This window comes from Zonotrichia leucophrys, chromosome 7 (genome assembly GCF_028769735.1).
Source record: "Zonotrichia leucophrys gambelii isolate GWCS_2022_RI chromosome 7, RI_Zleu_2.0, whole genome shotgun sequence".
Lineage (NCBI taxonomy): Eukaryota > Metazoa > Chordata > Aves > Passeriformes > Passerellidae > Zonotrichia > Zonotrichia leucophrys.
This window is the reverse complement of record NC_088177.1, coordinates 20,484,065-20,505,023: the sequence shown is the minus strand read 5'-3', so window position 1 is coordinate 20,505,023 and position 20,959 is coordinate 20,484,065. Positions and strand designations below refer to the sequence as shown.

The window sequence follows — 20,959 nt, the reverse complement described above, 5'->3', positions numbered from 1 at the left end:
AGTATAAACTCTTTACAAAAGTTTTGTGAATAGAGGGAGACAATTGCCAGTTACTGAAAAGAAAGTTATTTCTGGCACTGTCCATTCTTTTATTTATTAAGTTACAGGAGCAATGTCTGATTGTCTGCATCGTGCTTTATATGTAGCACCTCTTCTTAATAATCCCTGGGGTTTCTGAAATTGTCTCTGTCTGTCGCTCGCAGGACGGTCGTTTGCGAGTGAATGATCAGCTGGTTGCTGTCAACGGGGAGTCGCTCCTGGGCAAGTCCAACCACGAGGCCATGGAAACGCTCAGGCGCTCCATGTCCATGGAGGGCAACATTCGGGGCAGGATCCAGCTGGTCGTGCTCCGCAGGCTGGAGGTGCACACAGAGGTGAGGCAGTATATGCATTTATTAGATCAGTGTTGTTCCAGTCCCAGTGGTTTTGCACATCAGAGAGGATGGCTCAAGTCTTGGTCACAGAGAGCTTCTCGTGGCAGAATTAATTCTCCCCTGGAGAGAGGACTCACAAATTGTTTCTGGTTGATATCTTCTCATCTTGCTGTGCTTGTTGAGACTAAAAGTTGCCTCTTATTTTGATTCAACAGGTATTGGAGCAAAAGAAAATATGATTCCAAAACAAGTTAATTTAGGATAAATGTATTGATGTAGTTTTGACTATCTGATATCTCCTCAAGGCAATTGCTTGGATACAGGCAATTTAAATTATTCTGATTTCATTTGTTGCTATAATCAGAGACCTGAATATCTTAGTATGACTGTGATTTTCCTTTACTCTTGCTTTTTCTTTTTCATTAGTACTTAATGTATTTTTTTGAGTGTGTTTTCCTGGACTTGCTCTTTTTTTTTTTTTTTTTTCCTTTTTCTCTTGACCTTCAAGGTATGAAATATTTTACTTTTCCTTGTCAGATGAACATTTCTTCAGGATGGGTTTCTGAGTTGATTAAGATAAAATCTGTTTAAGTAAGGTAACAAAATAAGGAAAGAAAGGCATTTTTAACTATTACGTTTTCTAGACATCATATAAATTGATGTTTGCTAGTCTCTACTTATTTCAAAAAAAGATTGATTTTATGATCTCCCTTGCTCTCTTTCATTCATGCATGCACACACATATGCACACTCTTTTCTCATCTTTACATAGATAATATACACGTATGCTGTCTGCCTTTTCTAGTCACTCCAGTTTTAATTTTAACCTTTGAGCAAATATTTTATAAAGCTTTAAATAGTGGTAGTGTTCTTTAAAATGAAAGTACATACAAGTAGATTTGGGGTGTAAAAGGTTGTAATAAATCTCATTATAGAATTCCAAGTTATTTCAGCCTTCTTATTTAATGAGCATTGCTGGAACATTTTGAGAACTATCTTGTTTCTGGCTGTATTTGCATAAAATTCCAGAGGAAGGAAGAGGATGCAGGTGTCTTGTAATTTAATTGGTTCTTAAATATTTTTCTGATAACTTTCTATGTAATTTACTAGCATCATTTATTGATTGAGAAATGGATTTAGGAATATATGACTTCCCAAATATTACACTCTTATTTTGTTGGGAGGATGCTTTGGAAAAGCCTTATGATGTCAATTGTGCCAGGAAAATATGAAAAGTATCCATTAGCTATTCTGGAAGATGTTAGAGGAAAACACATTTTTGCTTTCCTTTTATATGTGAGAGCATCCTGCTGTAAGGAAGAATTATGACGTATATGTTATATTTATTGTGCACTTTTGGGATATAAGAAAGATAGCCCACCTTCAAAGAAACTTCAGTTCTGCTAAAGCTGAAGCTACTTCTTTTTAAAAAGCTTCCAATCAAACATCAGATTGACCTAGTAGAATATGAGGATGCTTTTTATAGTTAAGTGTATAGTTTTGAATATTATCCAGATGTATGAAGGAGGTAAATAATCTTGACTCATGCCCTATGAAGAATGCATAATGAGGTCTTGATTGAATCAAATTCATTTTAGACAGGAATTAATTTTTATAGGGTAGTCTTTGCGTTCAATTGTAATTCCATTTGAGTCTGGAGACTGCAGCAGAAATGGGCTGGTGCCCATTCTTCCCTTTCCCCAAAACAGCTACCCGAGCACTGCATCGCAGCTTGGCAGAAGGACAATATGTTTAGAAATGCATTATTGTTTTTATTGGGCAGGACACTAATGGAGGTCTTCCATGACAGCTATGTTTTATAAGCTGAATACTTGAATTAAGTTGGTTACTGATCAGTTGTTGGGATATTGATTGTGTCATTTATCAAAGAGCTGGAAAAGCAGATTTGTTGTTGCTGTTATTTCAAGGCTCCTTATCCCACTGTGTCTCCAGTGGATAGTTTAAAAAAGCAGTAAACGTGGACTTTACAACCTAAGGAAGCTGATGTAAACTGAAGACTCCAGTTTCAAGAGGAAACACAACTGTCAGTGTCTGTATGGTGTGTGTGTGCTTCTGTATGGAGGTTGAAAATACCCTTTTCAAATGGCTGATTCTGCAATGAGGAAAAGAGAATTTTACACATGCTGCCTGTCCACTAAGCTTAAATTTGAAGCCATATTGTCACCATGAGTATCTCAGCACTGATTTCTGTTCTAACGTGCAATTTTTCCATTTTATTAAGCTTATTTTAATTGTTTTTATTCAATCACTATTTTATTACAATTTTATTTTTTTTAAGTTACATTATTTTATTTTTGTTGTTAAGCTTGAAAAACAGGTTGCAAGGAGGTGTAACATGCTGTCCTTCCTTATGTCTTGGTTTGCAGGCAATCACTTGCCAATATAGCAAGCTTCTTGCATCATTTTAAAAATAACATGGGTTAGATACATGCATTTCTTCTGTAGATATGACTATGGAGTTTAAAAATATGTATATTTAGTATAACATTTGCTGACATAATGAACATGCAGTTTAAAAATAGAAACCAGTTGGATCTCACTTCAAAAAAACAGATATAAAATCACAGAACATCTAAAGGTTGCTTTGAAAGCTAGCCATAATATTTCCTCTGTGTGGGTTTTTGGTTTTCCCTGAATAATGACTACGGAAATGTCTTTCTGGGTCTGTCCCAGCTTTAGAAACTGTGATTTTTATTTTTTTTTTTTCCCCAACTTTTTTCCTTTGAGCAACTGCTCAGGAGAATAAATTAGGCACTATGGCATGTATGGGGGTGGGGGGTAGGAAATGTCTCAAAAGAAAAGCTGACTAGAGGTGTGACAGAAGTTTGTTTAGCTGCTAGCCAGAAGACCTGCGTTTGGGAGTTTGGTGTAACTCCTTACTTGCAAAACTGTTCTAGTGTGTGATCATCAGAACATATGCACTCAGTCTCGGGGAGAAGGGAACCAGCTGGCTGGCAGAAAAATACCATTGGCATTGCCCATGTTCTTGTGTTGACAATGTCACAAGCTGCCCTCCCAGATGGAGAATTTGAATGAAGCCAGTTGTGGGTCATAAAAAAAAAATCTTCGTTTTTGTGCATCATTCTTAATGGTTGTTATTGCTTGGATGTTATTTCAATGGTGAGCAAAATCAGCCTGCAGTTTTGAAGAACTCTCTCAAGTTTCTCATTTGAGAGGAGGCAATATACAGTGAACGCATTATATCACAGTGTCCATGCACTGTCTGCAGTGATGGATGCTCTTCTGCATTGTTGACTATGTAAATTTTGTGTTGCAATGTGTGGTTCTGTTTTTCCCTTAGGAACGGTCAGACCAGGGAGTCTTTCAAAAATCAGCCTTTGATGGGAGTCATAACTTCGCAGCTGCTTCGCGACGCAATGATACCATTCTCCAGCAATTTGTAACATGCGGTCTGCAGGAAGGAATAAAAGGTAGTCTCTACATACCCATCTCTTTGCTGAGAGAGAGAGTGCTTTGTGGTTTTGTTTCCTGAAATCCACAGCCACCAAAAGCAGTTAATTAGAGTAAGTGCACACTATGTTACTTTGAGGCTTGAAGATCCAGCGAGGGTGGGAGAGCTGATTCAGAAGTTGTGAATGAGATTCCTGGCACAAATTCCAGTTTAAGTAACAGTTTCTAGCTCGCTGCCCCAACACGTAAGGCTGGATAAAAAACAAATGATGAGTGCAAAATATATGTTGTCAAAATGTTTATTTTCTATATATCTTTAATGAGCGCAATGATTTTTACATTTAATTTCTAGATTATGTCCTAGGTTATTATAAGCTTAATTAATTTATACTAAAACATGATGTTTGAAAAGTGCACTTGCTTATTTTAGACTTTAAGGTAAAATTTGTTCAAAGGTTAGAAACATTCCCTTAATTTACAAATTGGAATTATATTAATGAACTCATTAAAAAGCATTAGGTAGTTGTGTAAATTGTGCAAAGAAAACCTACATGTGCGAGCATATGGAAGCATACCAGTAAGAGCATTTAAGGCCATTTCTTTTCCTTTCTTTTTTTCATTTCTGATGGCATACAGTACTATCTGTCCAATTTGCTCCTGACTCAGCAAGGTACTAGTTATTTGAGAAGTTTAAGTATTTGAGATGGTCTTGACCCCCTATCCTTTTAAGTGTGCTCTCATTCTTCAAGTCAAGCACATAGCTAAATACTTTTCAGTAGGAAAAAAAGATTTTCTTTGATGTAGTTGAATTATGCATGATCTTTCCCATTTTCCTAGACAACTGTGGAATCATGGTAGCCTGCAAAAAGTAATATCATAGGCTGCTGTGATGACTGTGTGGGGTACTTTTAATCAAAACCGAAGAGCCCTTATCTGTAAAATTCAAGAGAAACTCCTATGGAATTTAGGGGTAACTTATTTGTGTTGACTTCAATATTTTCATAGTGTGTCTCCAGGAAAAGAATTAGGTATAGTCTGAAGCACTGTAAACATTCAAAGATCAGATCCTTTTGCTTAGGTCTACCTTATGTTTTTCTTGTATGGAATTTACACTCATTCTATAGTTTCAGGAGAAAAGGGTTCAATCCTTGGAACTAGCCTGCTCTGTAGAGTTGGGCATTAGCAAAGATAGTATCAGAGAGCAGCAAATACCTTTAAATGCTTCCTTAAAAATCATAAAAGCAAATGCTCTAAAGCCATTGATGCAGTTGAATGGCAACTGCTAACCTGTCACTTGAATTCCAAACAAAGTACGTGGAAGAGTTGTACTTTCAGATAAGGATTCTTCAAGTGCAATCCAGAAATCAGGATGGCTAGTTTTCAGCTCAGTCATAAAATTATTTTAAATAGGCATCTTTTTAATTAAAGAATTATGGTAAGAAGGCATTATAGCAAAAAAAGTGATGGCCTCAGAGGAGAATGTGTGAGATGTCAAAAGGAAGCTTTGGAGTGCTGCTGGCACAAGGAGAATTTGGCATGGCTGGGTCTTCACAATCATGGCTTGGGAAGTGACTGCAATTGGAGTCAGTGGACAAGAGATGACAAAGAGGTTGCTACCACTTGCTCAGGATATCGTTGTATTGCAATTTCTATTGAAGATTTGTTGTTTGATGAGTAAAATTTCAGTGATCTTAATGGAAAACTGTACAGGCACTTGTAGCAGGAGGATTGCGGGACAGCACTGATAAGGAATTGTTTTGGTGAAAGACAATTTGGGCTTTACACATTTCTGTGATGTGTGAGACTAATTTATCTTATTTTGAAATCATAGTATTAATTATTATTGAGCTCATGCTCATTCTGCTTTCCATATGAGCCTGTCACCTGTTTCCTTGTATCACTGGTTTAAGTACTTTTTTGCATTGTTTCTTAAAAAGTTTTGTCCTCAGTGTTTCAAAGCATCTGTAAGGGTGAAACATTTTTCCTGTGCGCAACCCTCCTTTATGAACTTGAGGTTGTGTGTCTGTTTAAGGACATGAGCCACAGACCCAGTGAGCTTCTTGTGTCAGGCAGGAACAGATCCTTATACATGCTCACAGTGTGCTATCCACATCTTGAACATAGAATGCAGTTGGTACATTTTTGCAAAGAATAGTAAAACAGATATTTTTAACATAGTATGGGATCTGATGTAAGAATTTAATGTAGGAGCCGTATTATGTTTCAAAAAATGTCACTTTCTTAATTAATGTTTTCTAATAAGTTATTTCCAGTACCATTCACTGCTCCTACCAATAAAATTCTTATAAAAGCTCAGCAAAAATACACTGAAGCTTGGCCTGCTAATATTGCTGTCTGTTTTAAGAGTCTTTTTTATTATACATGAGCAAGAAAAACTAATGTCTAGGGAAAAGTGCTTATAGCCAAAACATTAAATTTTGTCTTGCCTGTGGATATTTAAATAAAGGGGGAGGGAATAGTGATCCAATATTGAAATGCCAGTGTTTGTTCTATTTTTGCATGAATAACACTTGCTGCCTTCAGGTCCTCACTTCTTTTGCTGCCAAGCTGTTTCACGGTGTTTTTTAGAGCAATCTCTTTGAGAATTGGTACTTCAGTGCCAGGAGCTTTACATTTCTGGTGTTGAAAGATTACTGGAATGTGTTTCATTAGAGGTTCTGATATATTTCTTATAACCCTATATTATAAATAGTTATAGGGAAAATGCTGTCATCTCTCTGTTAAGTAGCAAAATAATCAAACTTTCTCTACTACCAGAGACTGCTGAATCCTTATGGTTGTACAAGCACCTCTGTTTTCATACATATGTGGTAACATCAACATAGAAAATTAAGAAGTGAAATTTTTAATTATTTGGATTTTCCTTGTAAATGCTGCGCATGTCTTGTAAATAGACTCAGTTTTTACTCCCCCTGAGTTACTCTTTTTTACTCTTAGTCTATTTAATATCTGAAAATTCAATGCATTTTGTTCAGTACTTAGATTTATCTGGATCTGTTAGGGTCATTTCCTGAGGTCTTGAACGTGGAGCCAGTGACTGCCCCTTAGGTTAAATTCTCTCGTTCTCTGGCTCCTGCTCCCATTTTACTGGGAGCTGTAATCCCTTGTGATCATTTCCGATTCACTGAGGAAGTCTGACTTTTTCTGTGTATATTCTTTTGTTACTGTAAGAAAAATACCAGTGGTAGCCCATGATCAAACAGCCTTGGTGAAATGACATACCAATTACTGTGAATCTAAGTTAGTATAGCTACATTATATACTCAGTCTCTTGCCATGGCTATAGGAGTCTGCTCAGAAAGGCTAACCACAGTGTAAATGTGGTGTAGTTCTATTTCTTTTTAGTTGGTTGGGGTTTTGTGGGTTTAGGGGTTTTTTCCTTTTTTCGGGGTTTTATTTTGTTGGGCTTTTTTCCCTTTTCTTTTTTTGGGTGGAGGTGTTAAATTTTTTCCATCAAGCATCTCTTTCCTTCTTTTGATACTCAGTGGTTTAGGGACCTCCTAAGTCAAAGGTACTGTCTGGACCATTGGGCCATGGGTGCATCTCTAACTTTTGGTACACTTCTTAGTCTTATTTAAATTGTTTTTTCCAAAATATCTTCATGGCAGTGAATTCTGTGGAAAACACTACTTTGTGTTTGTCCTAGGTGTGCTACCAGAAAGTTAAACTGGTTGCCGCCTTCTTACTGTGCATGAGACAGTGGGAGCTTCCTTGTCACTCTGAGCATAGCTGTTACAGTTTCATAGACCCCTCTTGTATTTCCTTTTATTGCTTCTTTCTCTAAACTAAAGAATCCTAATCTGTGGTCCTTGTTAGGAGCGTTTGTACCTGTGTCCAACTATCCTTGCTAGCTTTTTAGTATGCTTCTGAATTATACTACATAATTTTTCAGACAGGAAGAATGAAACCTTAGACACTGTTTAAAAATGAGGCAGACCATTAATTATTGAGTTCTGGTTGGAGTGTTTGATCTTTTTTGCACTTGTAAATGACTGCCTCCCTTTGACTTTCCTAAGCATATGTTGGAAGAACAATCCAGTGCACATCTGATGTACTGTTACAGAGCCATAAGAGCCTTTGTGTAAGTCTCAGGAGTGCATCACTTTGCAGTCTCTGACAGGGAATTTCACTTGCATTTCTTACTCATGTCCTGCAGCCTTTTTGCAGAACTTCACAGTCTCCTTCCTTTTGGTAATTACAGTTGGTATCACATTGAACAATATGAGTTTCTCTTTTGTTCTAACTTGTTTTTCCTGTGAGGACTTGCCTTTTACTTCTCATTTGTTTCCTGTTGTTATATTCAAACCTGAAAGAATGGGCATTGCAGTGCAAGAAGTCCATGTGTATATGTAAGGTAGCATACCTGTACTTTACATCAGACTGACAGTCATTTTTAAGGTCTCATTAAAGCTTTCTTCCTCATCTGCTTATCCTCACTTTCTTTTGATGATCCTTACACATTTCCTGAGATACAGGGTTTGAGCTATTTTATATTAGAAGGCTATCCAGCCAATAGGAATTTTATAGGATCCTTGAGCCAATAGTGTAGGCTTGTGGGGGTTGTTTTTTGTTTGGTTTTTTTGGGGAGTTCTTGGTTGGAATTTTTTTCCCTAATATTTTTTGTTTGCTATAATAAGTGCTCTTATCACATAAATATAATCTGTTGCTTTCTCCTTTGATCCCTCCTTGCCAACCCTTTTTCTCTCAGGTTAGGTTAGTGCTTTCAGACAGAATTGTACAGAAAGACTGCCAACATTCCATGCAACAGAACAGGTCACATTAAAGTGTGGCATGTCGTTATTATTAGATTGCTTACCTGCCATTGAAACCCAAGGAAGTGTCCATGTTTCCTATTAAGTTTGGGAGGGGTTAAGACATATTCTACATTGAAAAATGGAAGGACTTTTTCTTAGATGGTACCTTTGGGATGAGAAGTGGATTTATAGGACAGTAATGAGCTAGCCTACAGTGAGCACAGCAGTCTTACTAAATATTGCAGGTATTTAAGTGTTGTTGCTTAGCAAACCACTGAATGGTTTGAGTTTATATTTGTCTTTGTAAAAAGTAATTTTCTAGTGTTAGCTGGATGTTGTTTGTAAAGGTAGAGAAGGAGTTGCAGTAATAGGAAGGTGACGTCTGTAATTAAGAAATGCCTCTTTATTCTCTTGCTATGGAATAATAGAAATTTTTCTTCTTCTGATCTCTTTGCTGAGAATATGGTTCTCTCCTGTACATCAAAGATGACAAATGCTCCCCATCAAAGGGACTGAAATAATGAACCTGCAATCAGTCTGAATGCAGCTATGGAGAAATGGAGTAAAGCACTCCATTAAAATGGAGTAAAGCAATTTGTGCCTTACACTCAACTTCCTATAAGCACAAAGTTTCCCTATATTTACCTTTAATTATATATATGCAAATCTGAAAATCAACTCTTCAGGAAAATCCCAAGGGGTGTATTTTCTGCTTGGTGTGATTTTAATTCTAGTTTAGTTAGTTTAGGGATTTGAATAATTTGTGATTTACTTCAGCATTGCTTGAGGCCTTCCAGTCATCAGTCAGTGAACTGGTGTAATGTAGTTGTTTCTGCAGGTTATTTAACTCCTTTCTAAATTGTGTTTCAGAGTTTCCAGTTTCTGATCATGGCAATGGTGAAAATGAAACACCTCCACCTCTCCCACCACATCCTAGTGAGGATCTGCTGAATGAGGATTATAATCACAGGTTGGACTTCAGCACTTCTTAATAGTTACAGCACTAATTACTCAGTAGTGGTTGTGATAATAGTTCTAATTGATTATAAAACCTCTTTTGTTTTTTTAATTTGTACCACTTTCTTTAGTCACTTCTAAGGTCTTTTAACATAAACTGTGAATGTTATTTTAGCATTTAGTGTGTTGTTTATTTCAGTTGTACATAAGCTGCAGTATGCTGGCTATACATGATAGATGATACCTGACTTGTGTTCAGTGAAACAAAAAAAGAAATCTCAAAGCATAATTCCAATTAAAAAAAAAGTTAATTTAAAACTGTACTGTGGGTGCAATGTGTAAATGCTGTGTCAAGTCTCTTAAAGCTTTAAAAGTCCAAGCCAAACACAGTTTGTAGGAAACTGAATCTCCTTATGTCACATGAAGATATTATTGAGATTACAAAATGAATTTTCAGTAAGTCTGAACATTGAAACGTGTAGGAGAAAAATTAATGAACACTTTACCAGTTGTAAAGGTATTGGGTAGAATTTTCAGATACTTCTGCAAACCCGCCATGCTTGATAGCAGCTATAAGCTCCAATTTCCTTAGTAAATACAGAAGTTTGGAGGTGCAGAAAAAAGAGTAAACATGTAGAAGTTCACAATGGCACATTGTCTCTATCTCAAGTAGCACAGGATTCAAATGAAAGGCATAATTTCAGCCTCTCCTGATGATGAGGAATGTAACCAATCCTGATGATGATGCTGAAATGCACCATTGAACATTTTTTCCTCATTTGCTGTGTGTTCAATTTTGATAGTCATGCATCTACTGCAATGCTATGAAGGAAGTATGCCTTTCAGCTAGAAATGTAGCCGTGTGTCTGTCCTTGTGTGCTGGGGTGTGAGTAAAAACTATCCTTAAGTGTTTGGTTGCATCAAAGAGTAGATATATTTTATTATGGATACCTTGAATGCTTTATACAAGACTTGCATATCTATTTTCATTTTGCTAACGTAGAGTAATTACACTAGAATAATTTTGTTATTTCTGGTTTCCCAGGCAGGTACATATGACATGATAAACAAGTCTACACAGATCAGTGCAATTCAGCATTACATTCTTAACTGCAGTTGGTTGTTAGAATGTGTTCCTAATTTTTCCAGCAAGCTCACAGAAAAACATTCTCTTAAATGCTAATGATGTATTAAAATGGTGATGAATTTACAGGTCCTTTGTTTCACCCTGAATTTTCCAGTGTTGTATTGTTTTTCCATTTAGAACCGAAGTTCTCCTGAAATTGAATTGCTGTATCAAGTCACACTGATTTCACTGAAATTTCATTTCAACAAAATGAATAGGAAAATACTTAGGAAAGTATTTTGACACTGCAAAACAAAACCCTTTGAGCTATTTCAAACTAAATATTTTTGGTTTTCCAAATCCTTTCTTGCTTAAGAATACTTCAAAGAATAATAATTTCTGTTTCTAATCAAAAAAGAGACACGTAGGATTTCAGATTGCATTGAGCTGTTGCATTTTGAGCTAAAAGTTACTTGGAGTTTCTCTCAGGTTGCAATTTTGAAATGTTTAGAAAGTTGCCTTAAGGTAAAAGAATTGAAAAAAAAATACCAAAGCAAAATAAAATTCAAAGCAAGCAAACACAATACCCTGGAATTCTTCAGTTGTAGCATGCTCCATAAGACCTCCAGCCTCTGCTTAAGTGGTACAAGGCTATAAAATAATTTTATATTAGCAGATGAAGTAGAATTGATCCAGATACATTGTAGTATTTTTCTAACATTCTGTAGCATGTTATTTGGAAATGCAATTTTTAGATAGAACAAGCAAAATGAAAAGAAAGTTAGTGCTGATCATTTATATTTCTGTCTGTGATGAGAAATCAAGTGACTGAAAGTGTTAAGTCTCAGAAAAGGAAGTTGAGGATCAATATCTGATTTGAAAAATGCATGCTGTAAGCAACTGAAGAAAGAAACACGTATATTTGTGCATTCTTTAATTAGTTCACTTGTGGTTTGAACTGGTACCTTAACATTTTACATAACTTTTTTTTTTTCCTCTCTACAGCCCTATCATAAATTCAGCAGTGCATTTAACAGATCAGCACATCAACTTCAGATCTTTGACACCAGCCAAGCAGTCTGAATCAATTAATCTGAAAGCCTCAAAAAGCATGGATCTGGGTAAGAAGGGCTGGGGTGACACATAGGTCAGCTTTTTAGCCGTAGCCCATCTGCACCATCTCTGTTTCTTTGCTTTTGTTTCTTTAACATCAGGGAGTAAGTTCTGCAGAAGAGCTACAGTGACTGGGACAATGGTCAGCCTCCTCTAACAGCTATTTGCAAATACACTTTTATTGGAGCTGAAGAAAGTTTGTTGGTTTTTTGTTTGGTTGGTTTTTTTTTTTTTTATTTTTTTGTAAAGGCCCATTGTATTGAAATACTAGCTGAGGAAAAGGGAGAATGATGGAAAAATGAGCTCAAAGAATGCTGTACAAGTTTTATATGTCTAAAATACAAAGCAAAGCCAGCAATCACAAAAATAATTTCTTTTATAAAATATAAATGATTGTAAAACTACACTGGACAAAGGGTAACATTCCTAACACAAGTTGTTTATTTCTTCATTGACAATGACAAACACAGGCAAAATGTTGCAGTAGGTCTTTATAAATGCTTGAAGGGTATAAGGTTATGGTTCTCTACCCATCCGTGCTATGCAGGAAATCTTGTGGGGGGGTGAAGTAGAAAGTAAAAGGCTCTTTCAATACCAGGAAAACATTTGCAGGTGGAAGATTGAAGGGTTATTGCAGCTGAAAAACCAAGCCATGTTTAATGAGGGTTCAAGAAAGCTTGTTAAGTCTCAAAAGAAACCAAATAAGGTTTTCTTTTCCTTTTAATTCTTCTTGGCCACACTCACTCTTTATCTGTTGGTTGGTTTTGGGTTTTTTTTGAATTCCAGTGTTGATGGGGAAACTTCGATGACTACCATTAGGATATCAAAGCAATGCTTTGAGAATATACATGAGTCACTAAATCATGGTGGCTAAAAACTAAAATAAAATTGGATGCAAAAATAAAACAAAAATTAGACACAAATGTCTCTTTTAGAGTCTTCAAAAAATGTTGCCTATCGAAGGTAGCTGTTGGAAAGTCCCCTTGTGTTATAAAAGTAAAAAATAAAAAGGGCAATAAGCAGTCTGATTGAATATGTGAAGGTAAATCTACTTGAGACACCCATATAAGGAGTTGGAGGCACTATGAAAGATCTGCACCATATTGTTTTATAAATAACAATAGATTAAGTAAAATTCCTTGTACATAGCTTGGTAGTTAACGAAACTGAGGAAGATGAAAGATGGGACCTTTCAGTCATTCTCTAGCAAGCAGTGAAGTTCCATGTTTGGCCTTCCGCCTTTTAAAGACTTGAAGCAGAAGCTGCTGTCTAAAATGGGAATAGAAATGGAACAGAAACACGAAAATCTCAAGTGAAGTAACTGTCACATAAAGTGCTTCAAATACAAATAAAATCCCAATCGTTTGATATAAAAAATGTGCTTCCAAATAGAGCATTCAGATAATAGACTTTCCAGGATGGATTTTTGAGAAAGCGAGGTTATTTCTTAGGGTTTTTTTACTTGCTTCTTGCTTATCTGCAGTCATGACCAATAGTAACTTCTCACCCCAGCATACAGCTGTGTACCCATACTGATTTCAGTGCACTGCTAAAAAAAAGGAAATAGGGAAGTAATCTTCCAGCAGATTTGGCAGCAAAGGAGAAATGTCCTTTCTCTGAGAAGATCTAGGCCCTATTTTTCCAGTAGTCATGGCACACTGTCCACTTAGTACATTTCTTTTGTTCTCAGGTTCTGCCAGTCCTCTCAAAAATAAATCTGACAGGATAAACAGAAAAAAGCACAGAACTGGAGTCCAGGAGGAGAGCTCTGACACCTTAGAACACATGATTTAGATGCAGTTCTTTTCTTTTTAAACCAAGTTGCCTCTGAATCACGTGTCTCCACAGATCTGTGAAACCACCTAGAGATTGGGTCTAGAGACCCAGAATGACAATCACAAATTCAGCAGACAACAGAATTTGTCTAATACAGGGCAAGAATGTGAAATCTGTACTGCTACTCACTTAGGAAACAATCTACTTCACCTTGAAATGTGTGTAATGCACCCATTGCTCAATTACAAGGTTACAAAGGCTGGGATTGCTTAATGACATCGCCATGCAAAGGATCATTGAAGGGGGGTAACAATTTAAACAGAAGAAAATCCAGATATCACTGTAGATTGTGAACCTTTGTGAAAATAATAAATTCATTAAATTAGGGAGCTAGTGAAATTGTGTAGTAAGGGTCTTTCTGGCTTTGATGAGGCCTGATGTATATACAAGAGGCAAATCTGTAAAGATTAGTCTATAATTACACATGTTCACAATGGAGACTCATTTAACGTTGATGTTTCTTTTTTCAGTTATATACATATTTAAGCCCAGAACCCTTTGAGTACTTTCCAGTCATAGCAATTTACAAAATAATAATTTCTATAAACTAATATCCTCAGTGAATGATATGAGGTAATAAGGATGGATGATGAAAAAGTGTTCAATACTGCTAACTGTGCATTAGTTTGTTGTAATCACTCTCCAGAGCAAAGCCTACAGTGAAAGGAACTTGGCACATGCATCTGTAGGTTACTTGCCAGTGGGGCAGCTGGAGTTGAGTTTATTGACACTTGGTGTATGTCAGGACTGTTGTCTGGGCAGCTGGACAGGAGCAGAGGGTATGAACCACTGCCACCTGCTTGTTTGGACTGCCGTGCCGTGAGTCCTGTGGACTGGCACAAGTCTTAACTGCCAAATTCAGAGATAGCATGAACCCAAAAGTAGCATTGCCTGAAGTTAGTGTGTTTCAACAACTCAGTTTCTTTCCAGATGAATTAGTTTTTGCTTGAACCTACTTTAAAAAAATAAAATAAAAATCAGTGGCATATGTTATTGAGTTACTGTTGTAGAAAATAAAAAAAGAAAAAAGCACATGTAGTGGTAATGATAATTTTTTTTTGTTTTGCAGAGATGAGCAGAACTTGCCTCATCTGTACAGATGTCCTTGTGCAGAGTGTATGGAGGCAGGGTGACTGGTTCTCTGTTTTGGCATCCATCATTTCCACAGTGATCAAATGCTTCTCAAAATTTACAGCTTCATTCAGAGTAATAGGCTACAGATTAGTTCCATGTCAGCCATAAGTCTTAATGTTCTTCCTTGCTGCTGTGTTGAGATAATGACAGCACTTTCTGGATCACTGGCAGAGTTCATATCCTGTGTCTTATGGTAGATATTTCTTTGCCTTGCCTACTTTTATTTTGAACTGGTGGTGATAAAAAGAGCACAGCTCCCCTGTTTTCTTCTGCTGATTCTGTCACTTGACACATCCTCTCAGTTGCATATTTTTTTTTATTCTTCAGCCATGGTCATCCATATGTTAGCAAAGCAAAATCCCACTTATAACTGTGACTTCAAGAATTTATGCAGAGCCAAACAAAGTCTGACTTGGTACTGACCAGAGTTTCACTGCATTCAAAGCTTGGGCTTGTGCTTAGAGAATAGTGTTAAAAATAAGCAAAACAAAATCAAAAATGGTGGAAATAAATGTTGTGTTTTCTCTTCACACTGAACTCGAACACTTTTTTTGGAACTTAACAGCAGATTGAGAATTAAGAAATCAATGGCTTCTAAGTAAGTAATTGGAAGGATGATTTTTCCTTGCTTTTAACAACCTTCTGTATACACACATTTTCCCTTACATTACCACAGTTCTCTAGAATATCTATATAATACTTTGTCAGAATCCATTTTCAATAGTTTGTTCTTTTAACTATATTAAAAAGGAGTTTTTTGTAATGTTAATGTGAAATTGTATTTTAATGTTACATTGGAAAGCGTAAATCAGTGTGCTGTATGAAAACCAAAGGAAAGAAGGTGTATTATTATCTATCTCCAGCACCCTTGCTTTCCATAAATCTTTATGCACAGGAGTGATTTAGACTCTGCATAAATGTACTGTAAAAACTACAGCCATGGGAATTGTGTGCAAACACATGAAAGTGTGGCTTGTTTTAACCTGAAGCAACATGAAATTGAATCATATGAATATATAGCATTTTTGTTGGGTATCAATTCAGGCGAAGTACTGTGTAGATTTATATTTGAGGATGTTGGTATAATAACCCATGACCACTATCCCAAGGTGCTGTTTAATTCCCTCTTCTTTTCCTCATCAAAGGCAAAACCCCATAAATTTTAACTGATTAAGCTCTATAGCCTGAAGAAATGGATATGTCCTTTACTTAATTTTAAATGTGAGTGAAATATTGTTTGCTGAAACATCATTAGACATACTTGGAATCCCTTAACCTTGGGGCATATTTATTAAAATATCGGGCAGCTTACTTATTTAGGAATAATTAGCAAGTAAATGTGCAAGGTATAAGGTATGGAGTATTCTGCAATGAAGCCAATATTCAACTAAATGCTAATTTCTTTGTTAGTGAAGGGATGCATTCAATTACAGTTCATACTTTTAGAATGCCTCAAAATGAAGGGAAACCCACGTCCCATATCCAGAAGGATGTGGAAAATGCAGTCAAGATGCCATTAGCTGCTTCATGGTTTGCTCTGAAGCAGATTATTTTTACTCTGGGTGTATTTCTGTAAACTGAAATAAATATCTTAAAACATAGGCAAATGAGGACCAGACAGAGCTAATGACAGTCGGTCTTTCAAGCAATGTTTGGATTCACATACAATTAAAAGAGTACATTTGGGAGTTCCCTAGTGAGAGTTATGGTATTAGTGGGACAAAAAGTAGTTTGGTATTTTAAAGTCATTGTTTTGTTAACCATGTTGTGTGTGTGGAATACAATTATTTGTTTGCTTTGACTTGAAACCAATTTCAGAACTGCATTTAGGAGCTAGTTAGGCTTGTTAGGGCATTAATGAGGAAATTGAGAAGACAGATCAGAATTCTAAGAGTCTTTTCTATGTTAATGTCTTAGTAATTAAAAAAATCATCTTTGGAAGAGAGATTTTTCAAGAACAAAAATGTTATGAGTTAAGGAAAAACTGTATCGCTTATGGCTGTGATTATCTTTGGCATCAAGGGCCAAAAGAGATTTTAACATGATTCTAACTTACGTCATGAGTAGCTTTCTAGTACTGTCAGATTAAATGTATATTTTCTGAGGATCTGTGCAGAATCAGTTTTTATTAATGAGCACAATGCCGTTTTCGTAGTTTAAATGAGTTTCAAATTTCTGTTTGTAAGATCTGTAATTCAGGAATGAAACAAAATCGTTTAAGTGATAGGGATGCTGTTAATGGAATTGAAATGAGACTGAAATTAGGGTTTTTTCTGTATGAAAAGAGAGGCTTTTAACAAGGCTAATTTTGTTACTCATTTTTATACCAAATTAGTGCAGTTGAGGGGACAGTGAGTGGTCCCTTAGCATAAAGGCAGATGTAGGCAAAAGAGAATATCAACTGTTTGGACTCGTTCTGTAGAAATCTTTAGAACTCAAAGAAGTTTATTGTGGAGCAGACTGAGAGCATTATACAAGTTGTGATGGTGACACAGCTGAGAATGTGGTAACACATGCTTGAGGTGGTATTTTTTAGGCTGCTTTAGTGTAAATTTGAGTGGATCTGTTAATGCAGTTAGATTATTACAGTGTTAGGGGGAGAAAATAGCTATCAAGTCAATGTATAGCTACTATAAGAAAGAAAGTAAGGATGATAATGAAGTAACTCTTAAGAACACTGGTAGAAATATGTTGTCTAAATTTTGTCTTAAATCTGTTTCCTATCAATGTTTTCAATGAGTGAATGACAGATTAGATTAAGAACTTGCAATTTAACCCTAGGAATTTGGAAGAAGTGTTAATGACATGTGGAAGACGTGCAGCAGGGGAGTTTTAGCCTAGTGTGGTTTCTCTGGAACAGAGGTGAGAGAGGATTACAAAGGACAACATAAGTGTAAAAGAAGCCACAATAGCCTCAATTAACAGTGTAACCTTCAAGAACGAGTAGTTATGGCACTACAACAAAGTGAAGAAATTCATATCATGCTGGCTGAGAAATTGTAAAACAGTGATTTTTTTTTTTTTTTCTGCCAGGAGAAAAACTTCCATTTAAAGCTAAATGTGCTCAGTGGACAGCCTCAACTGTACTTCTGGTTCTTCCACAAGTAGTAGTAATAGCAAGCTTAAGCATTTTCATTCTCATGTGCTGACATATGAGATATATCCCTTGAGGATCTTCTCTGAATACAATTGAATTGAAGTATTAAATCAGTTCTAACAAAAATTGTTCTGAAAAATCTAATTAGAGAAAACCTTGTACAGGAGAGAAAAAGAATCCAGAATCGTGGTTTGGATGTGATTTATTCCTGTCTTTAAATGTGCTGAACAGGAAGTCCCAAATGTTGTCTTAGATGCCATTTTGGAAAAGGTTTACCTGTTTTTTTTTTATTTCCTACTTCATAAGTATAATTTTTCCTCGGCCCTTTTGCAAGCTTTTTGGTAATCTCTGAAGAGAGCAGAAATCTATTAAAGACCCCTAAACCTTCAAGAAGGAGTAGCTGGTGGACATCTAGGTCTCCCCAGAACAAATGCCCTTATGTGGAAGAAAGGTGAGGAGAGGGAATTACTGAATAAAAATATTTGAAGCCAGTGCAAGTTTACCCGTCCTGATACGCACGTTTTTTCACTAGTGTGGATTTTAACCTGTGGTTTTTGTACATAGCACTTTGGGGCAAACCTAGAACAGTAAGCAACAAGCACCAAAGTGGTGGTTGTGAGACAATTGACACCATTTCTCCAAGTGATTTATGCCACTCCTGGATGGGGAAATGCTTCACCCAGAAAGTAAAACCGGCAGGAGAATTATGTCCCTGGCACTATCACTGACTAAAACTAATTGATGATACACTGTCTTCATTAAGATGAAAGGGCTGAGTAAAGATAGAGGTCACCAGGAAAAAGCAGTGACCCATTTGAGGCTTTGCTTTCTTATCATATGTTTATACCATAGAAACTGATGGATTCTGAGAAGTGTGGAAGCATCATTTATATATATATATATATATATAGTTTGGGAATACAGCCCTTGTGAATTGATTACTGTACAATAAGAAATTTATATTTGGCTTCCTATTAATTAACAAAGGTATTTGTTAGGAAATTTGTTTTCTAGGAAATTCTTTTGTGTTTCAGTGTCTTATATTATTATTCCTCATTAATTGTAATTTTAATCCTTGTTTGCTTCTTTTCTGAGTGCAGAACTGCATCCGGTCTTCAAAGGTACGTGTCAGTTTGTCCAGCAGAAACACGTGACTTTCACATGTTTAGATTTTTTAGTAGCTCTTTGTCAATGTGCAAAACTGATCCTTCATCAAAGAGTCGCTTAAGTTGAATAGGGGAACCTTGTATCTTGTGAATGGTAGTGGCTCTTTGGTTTGGGGAAAAATAATGCAATGGTTCAGCAATTGAACTGGGCAGAAAGGGAGAAATTGGTTGTGACAATTGGCAGCAGCATTGATTTGTGCTTCTCTAAACCACAGTTTGGAGCTAGATTGTTAGCCTGTGTGTAAGCCTGGAATGGATTTGACACAGACTTTGAGAAGTACAGAAGTTTGTTGTGTACTAAACCATTGGAAGTCATGCAATTCAAATGAAATAGCTACCTTGAGGAGGGCACAGAAATGGCAGTCAAAATATTTATGTAGAAGGACACAAAGGCATGTTGGGTACCTCTACTGTTGTTAAATAATAACATCTATTTTCTTGAAGTAAAACAGCACTCCAGAATATTACCATAGGAAATACTAAAAAACTCATGACGTAAAGAGATGGGATTTCTTTCTTTCTGTTGTGATTGTTGGCATAGTTTAAAAAAGTATCAGTGGTTTACTATCAGCTGAGCAGATTTTTTTGGTTTAGTAATATTCCTTCTTTCAAAATCTGTGGTCTTGCTGGGCCCCCAAATGTCCATGTTTTTATTAAGTAGCTGCAGAACTTCTTTCATCTTTTATTTCAGCAATTACTTTGAGTACTGACAGTGAATGCATAACTGGTTTCTGTGGCGAAAATGTGGTTCCTAAGATGTAACTTAAAAAGAGCTGGTGTGATTTCCATGGGCAAACATTAATAACTTCATGAACTAACAAATCCCTGGGGTTCCAGGGAAATTTCAAAATGTGAAGTATTTGATTCACAAGTAAAGGAGAAGTATCTTCTTGTTTGTGAATCTATTTATTCTCTTGTCTGACTCCTTCCCAGATTTTTGTTTCAGTTTTTTCTTTGGAGTCGCAAAATAACTGGTTTCTATTTTTTTGAGATGTTATGCATTTAATAATTCTAGCTCAAGAATATACAGTAATTCTAGTGTCTTCATAAAAATATTTACTTGTGCATTCCCAAGTGTGGTCTTCTTGAGCTGAAATATTTCTGTTATTTGCAAAGTAATTACTTTCTGATGTTGCAATATAAAAATAATTGGAATTCTTTTTACTTGAGTTTTAAGAGTACATGGTGTTTTTTTCTTGTTTAAAATCTTTCATGTGATTTTCTACAAAGACAGGCCAAAACTAATAGAATTTTAGGAAAGAAATTTCCTCTTACTTCTTGCCTTTTTTCAAAGGCCAAGAACTAGAGAGAGACAATTTTGTCATAACTGAATGTTTGTATCAGTTTTGAACAACATGCAAAGAAGTGTTTTCAAATGTTATTTTGTGGAACAGCATGTCCCATGTACTTCTTAAATGAAACCTTTAGTTACAAAGTTTTCAACCTTGGCATACAAAGTATTTATCTTCTGTTGGCCTTTTTCTGGTTTTGTTTTTGTTGGATTTTTTTCTGTGGCCTTCTCCTTGTACCAGGGGAAACAAGGGAAGCAATGGGGTTCTTATCCAATGGACTTTTCTGGGCTACTTCTGTTCAGTCTAATGAAAGATGGCCAGCCTAAAAGGCCCTGCCTAAGTATAATAATCCATGAAATGAAAACTACCCTGTGGAGGTGCACACGTATTTTGCTCAAACTTTGATATAGAATTTTAATATTTGCGTTTCCCAGGTTTTGTGCATGTATGTGCTTAAACTCATAATGCTAACCTTGTATTTTGGTAAGATTATTTTTCATTTTTTATTCATTTTATTCTTCCTTTTTTCCCTCCAGTATTAAAATCTAATTTTTGTGTGTGAAGCTGGTGTGTAAAGTATGATTAAGTTAAATGGATTTATCCCTTTTAATAATGTAAAACTTAGTTTCAGGCAAACCAAGTCATCAGCATAGCTTTAAAAATTTACTGTGAACCTTGGGTTTTGTCTTTTTTTTTTAAAGTTCCTATGTACTGTAA

The 20,959-nt window shown here is 36.0% G+C and overlaps 1 protein-coding gene across 8 annotated transcripts in view; it reads left to right on the top strand.

The window, feature by feature from the left end:
- Positions 1–20,959, top strand: part of PARD3B (par-3 family cell polarity regulator beta) — a 392,041-nt gene that overhangs the window by 201,994 nt on the left and 169,088 nt on the right. For 6 of the 8 annotated variants that reach the window (XR_010440948.1, XM_064717875.1, XM_064717874.1 and 3 more), the window contains 5 exons: positions 204–374; positions 3,697–3,826; positions 9,452–9,551; positions 11,610–11,725; positions 18,885–18,905. Coding sequence is in view for 7 of the 8 variants with exons in the window: in XM_064717875.1 (XP_064573945.1) it covers positions 204–374; positions 3,697–3,826; positions 9,452–9,551; positions 11,610–11,725; positions 18,885–18,905 (538 nt within the window). In the remaining variant the exon portion in view is untranslated. The remainder of the gene's footprint in view (positions 1–203; positions 375–3,696; positions 3,827–9,451; positions 9,552–11,609; positions 11,726–18,884; positions 18,906–20,959) is intronic. The other 2 variants (XM_064717877.1, XM_064717876.1) reach the window with 1 other exon arrangement.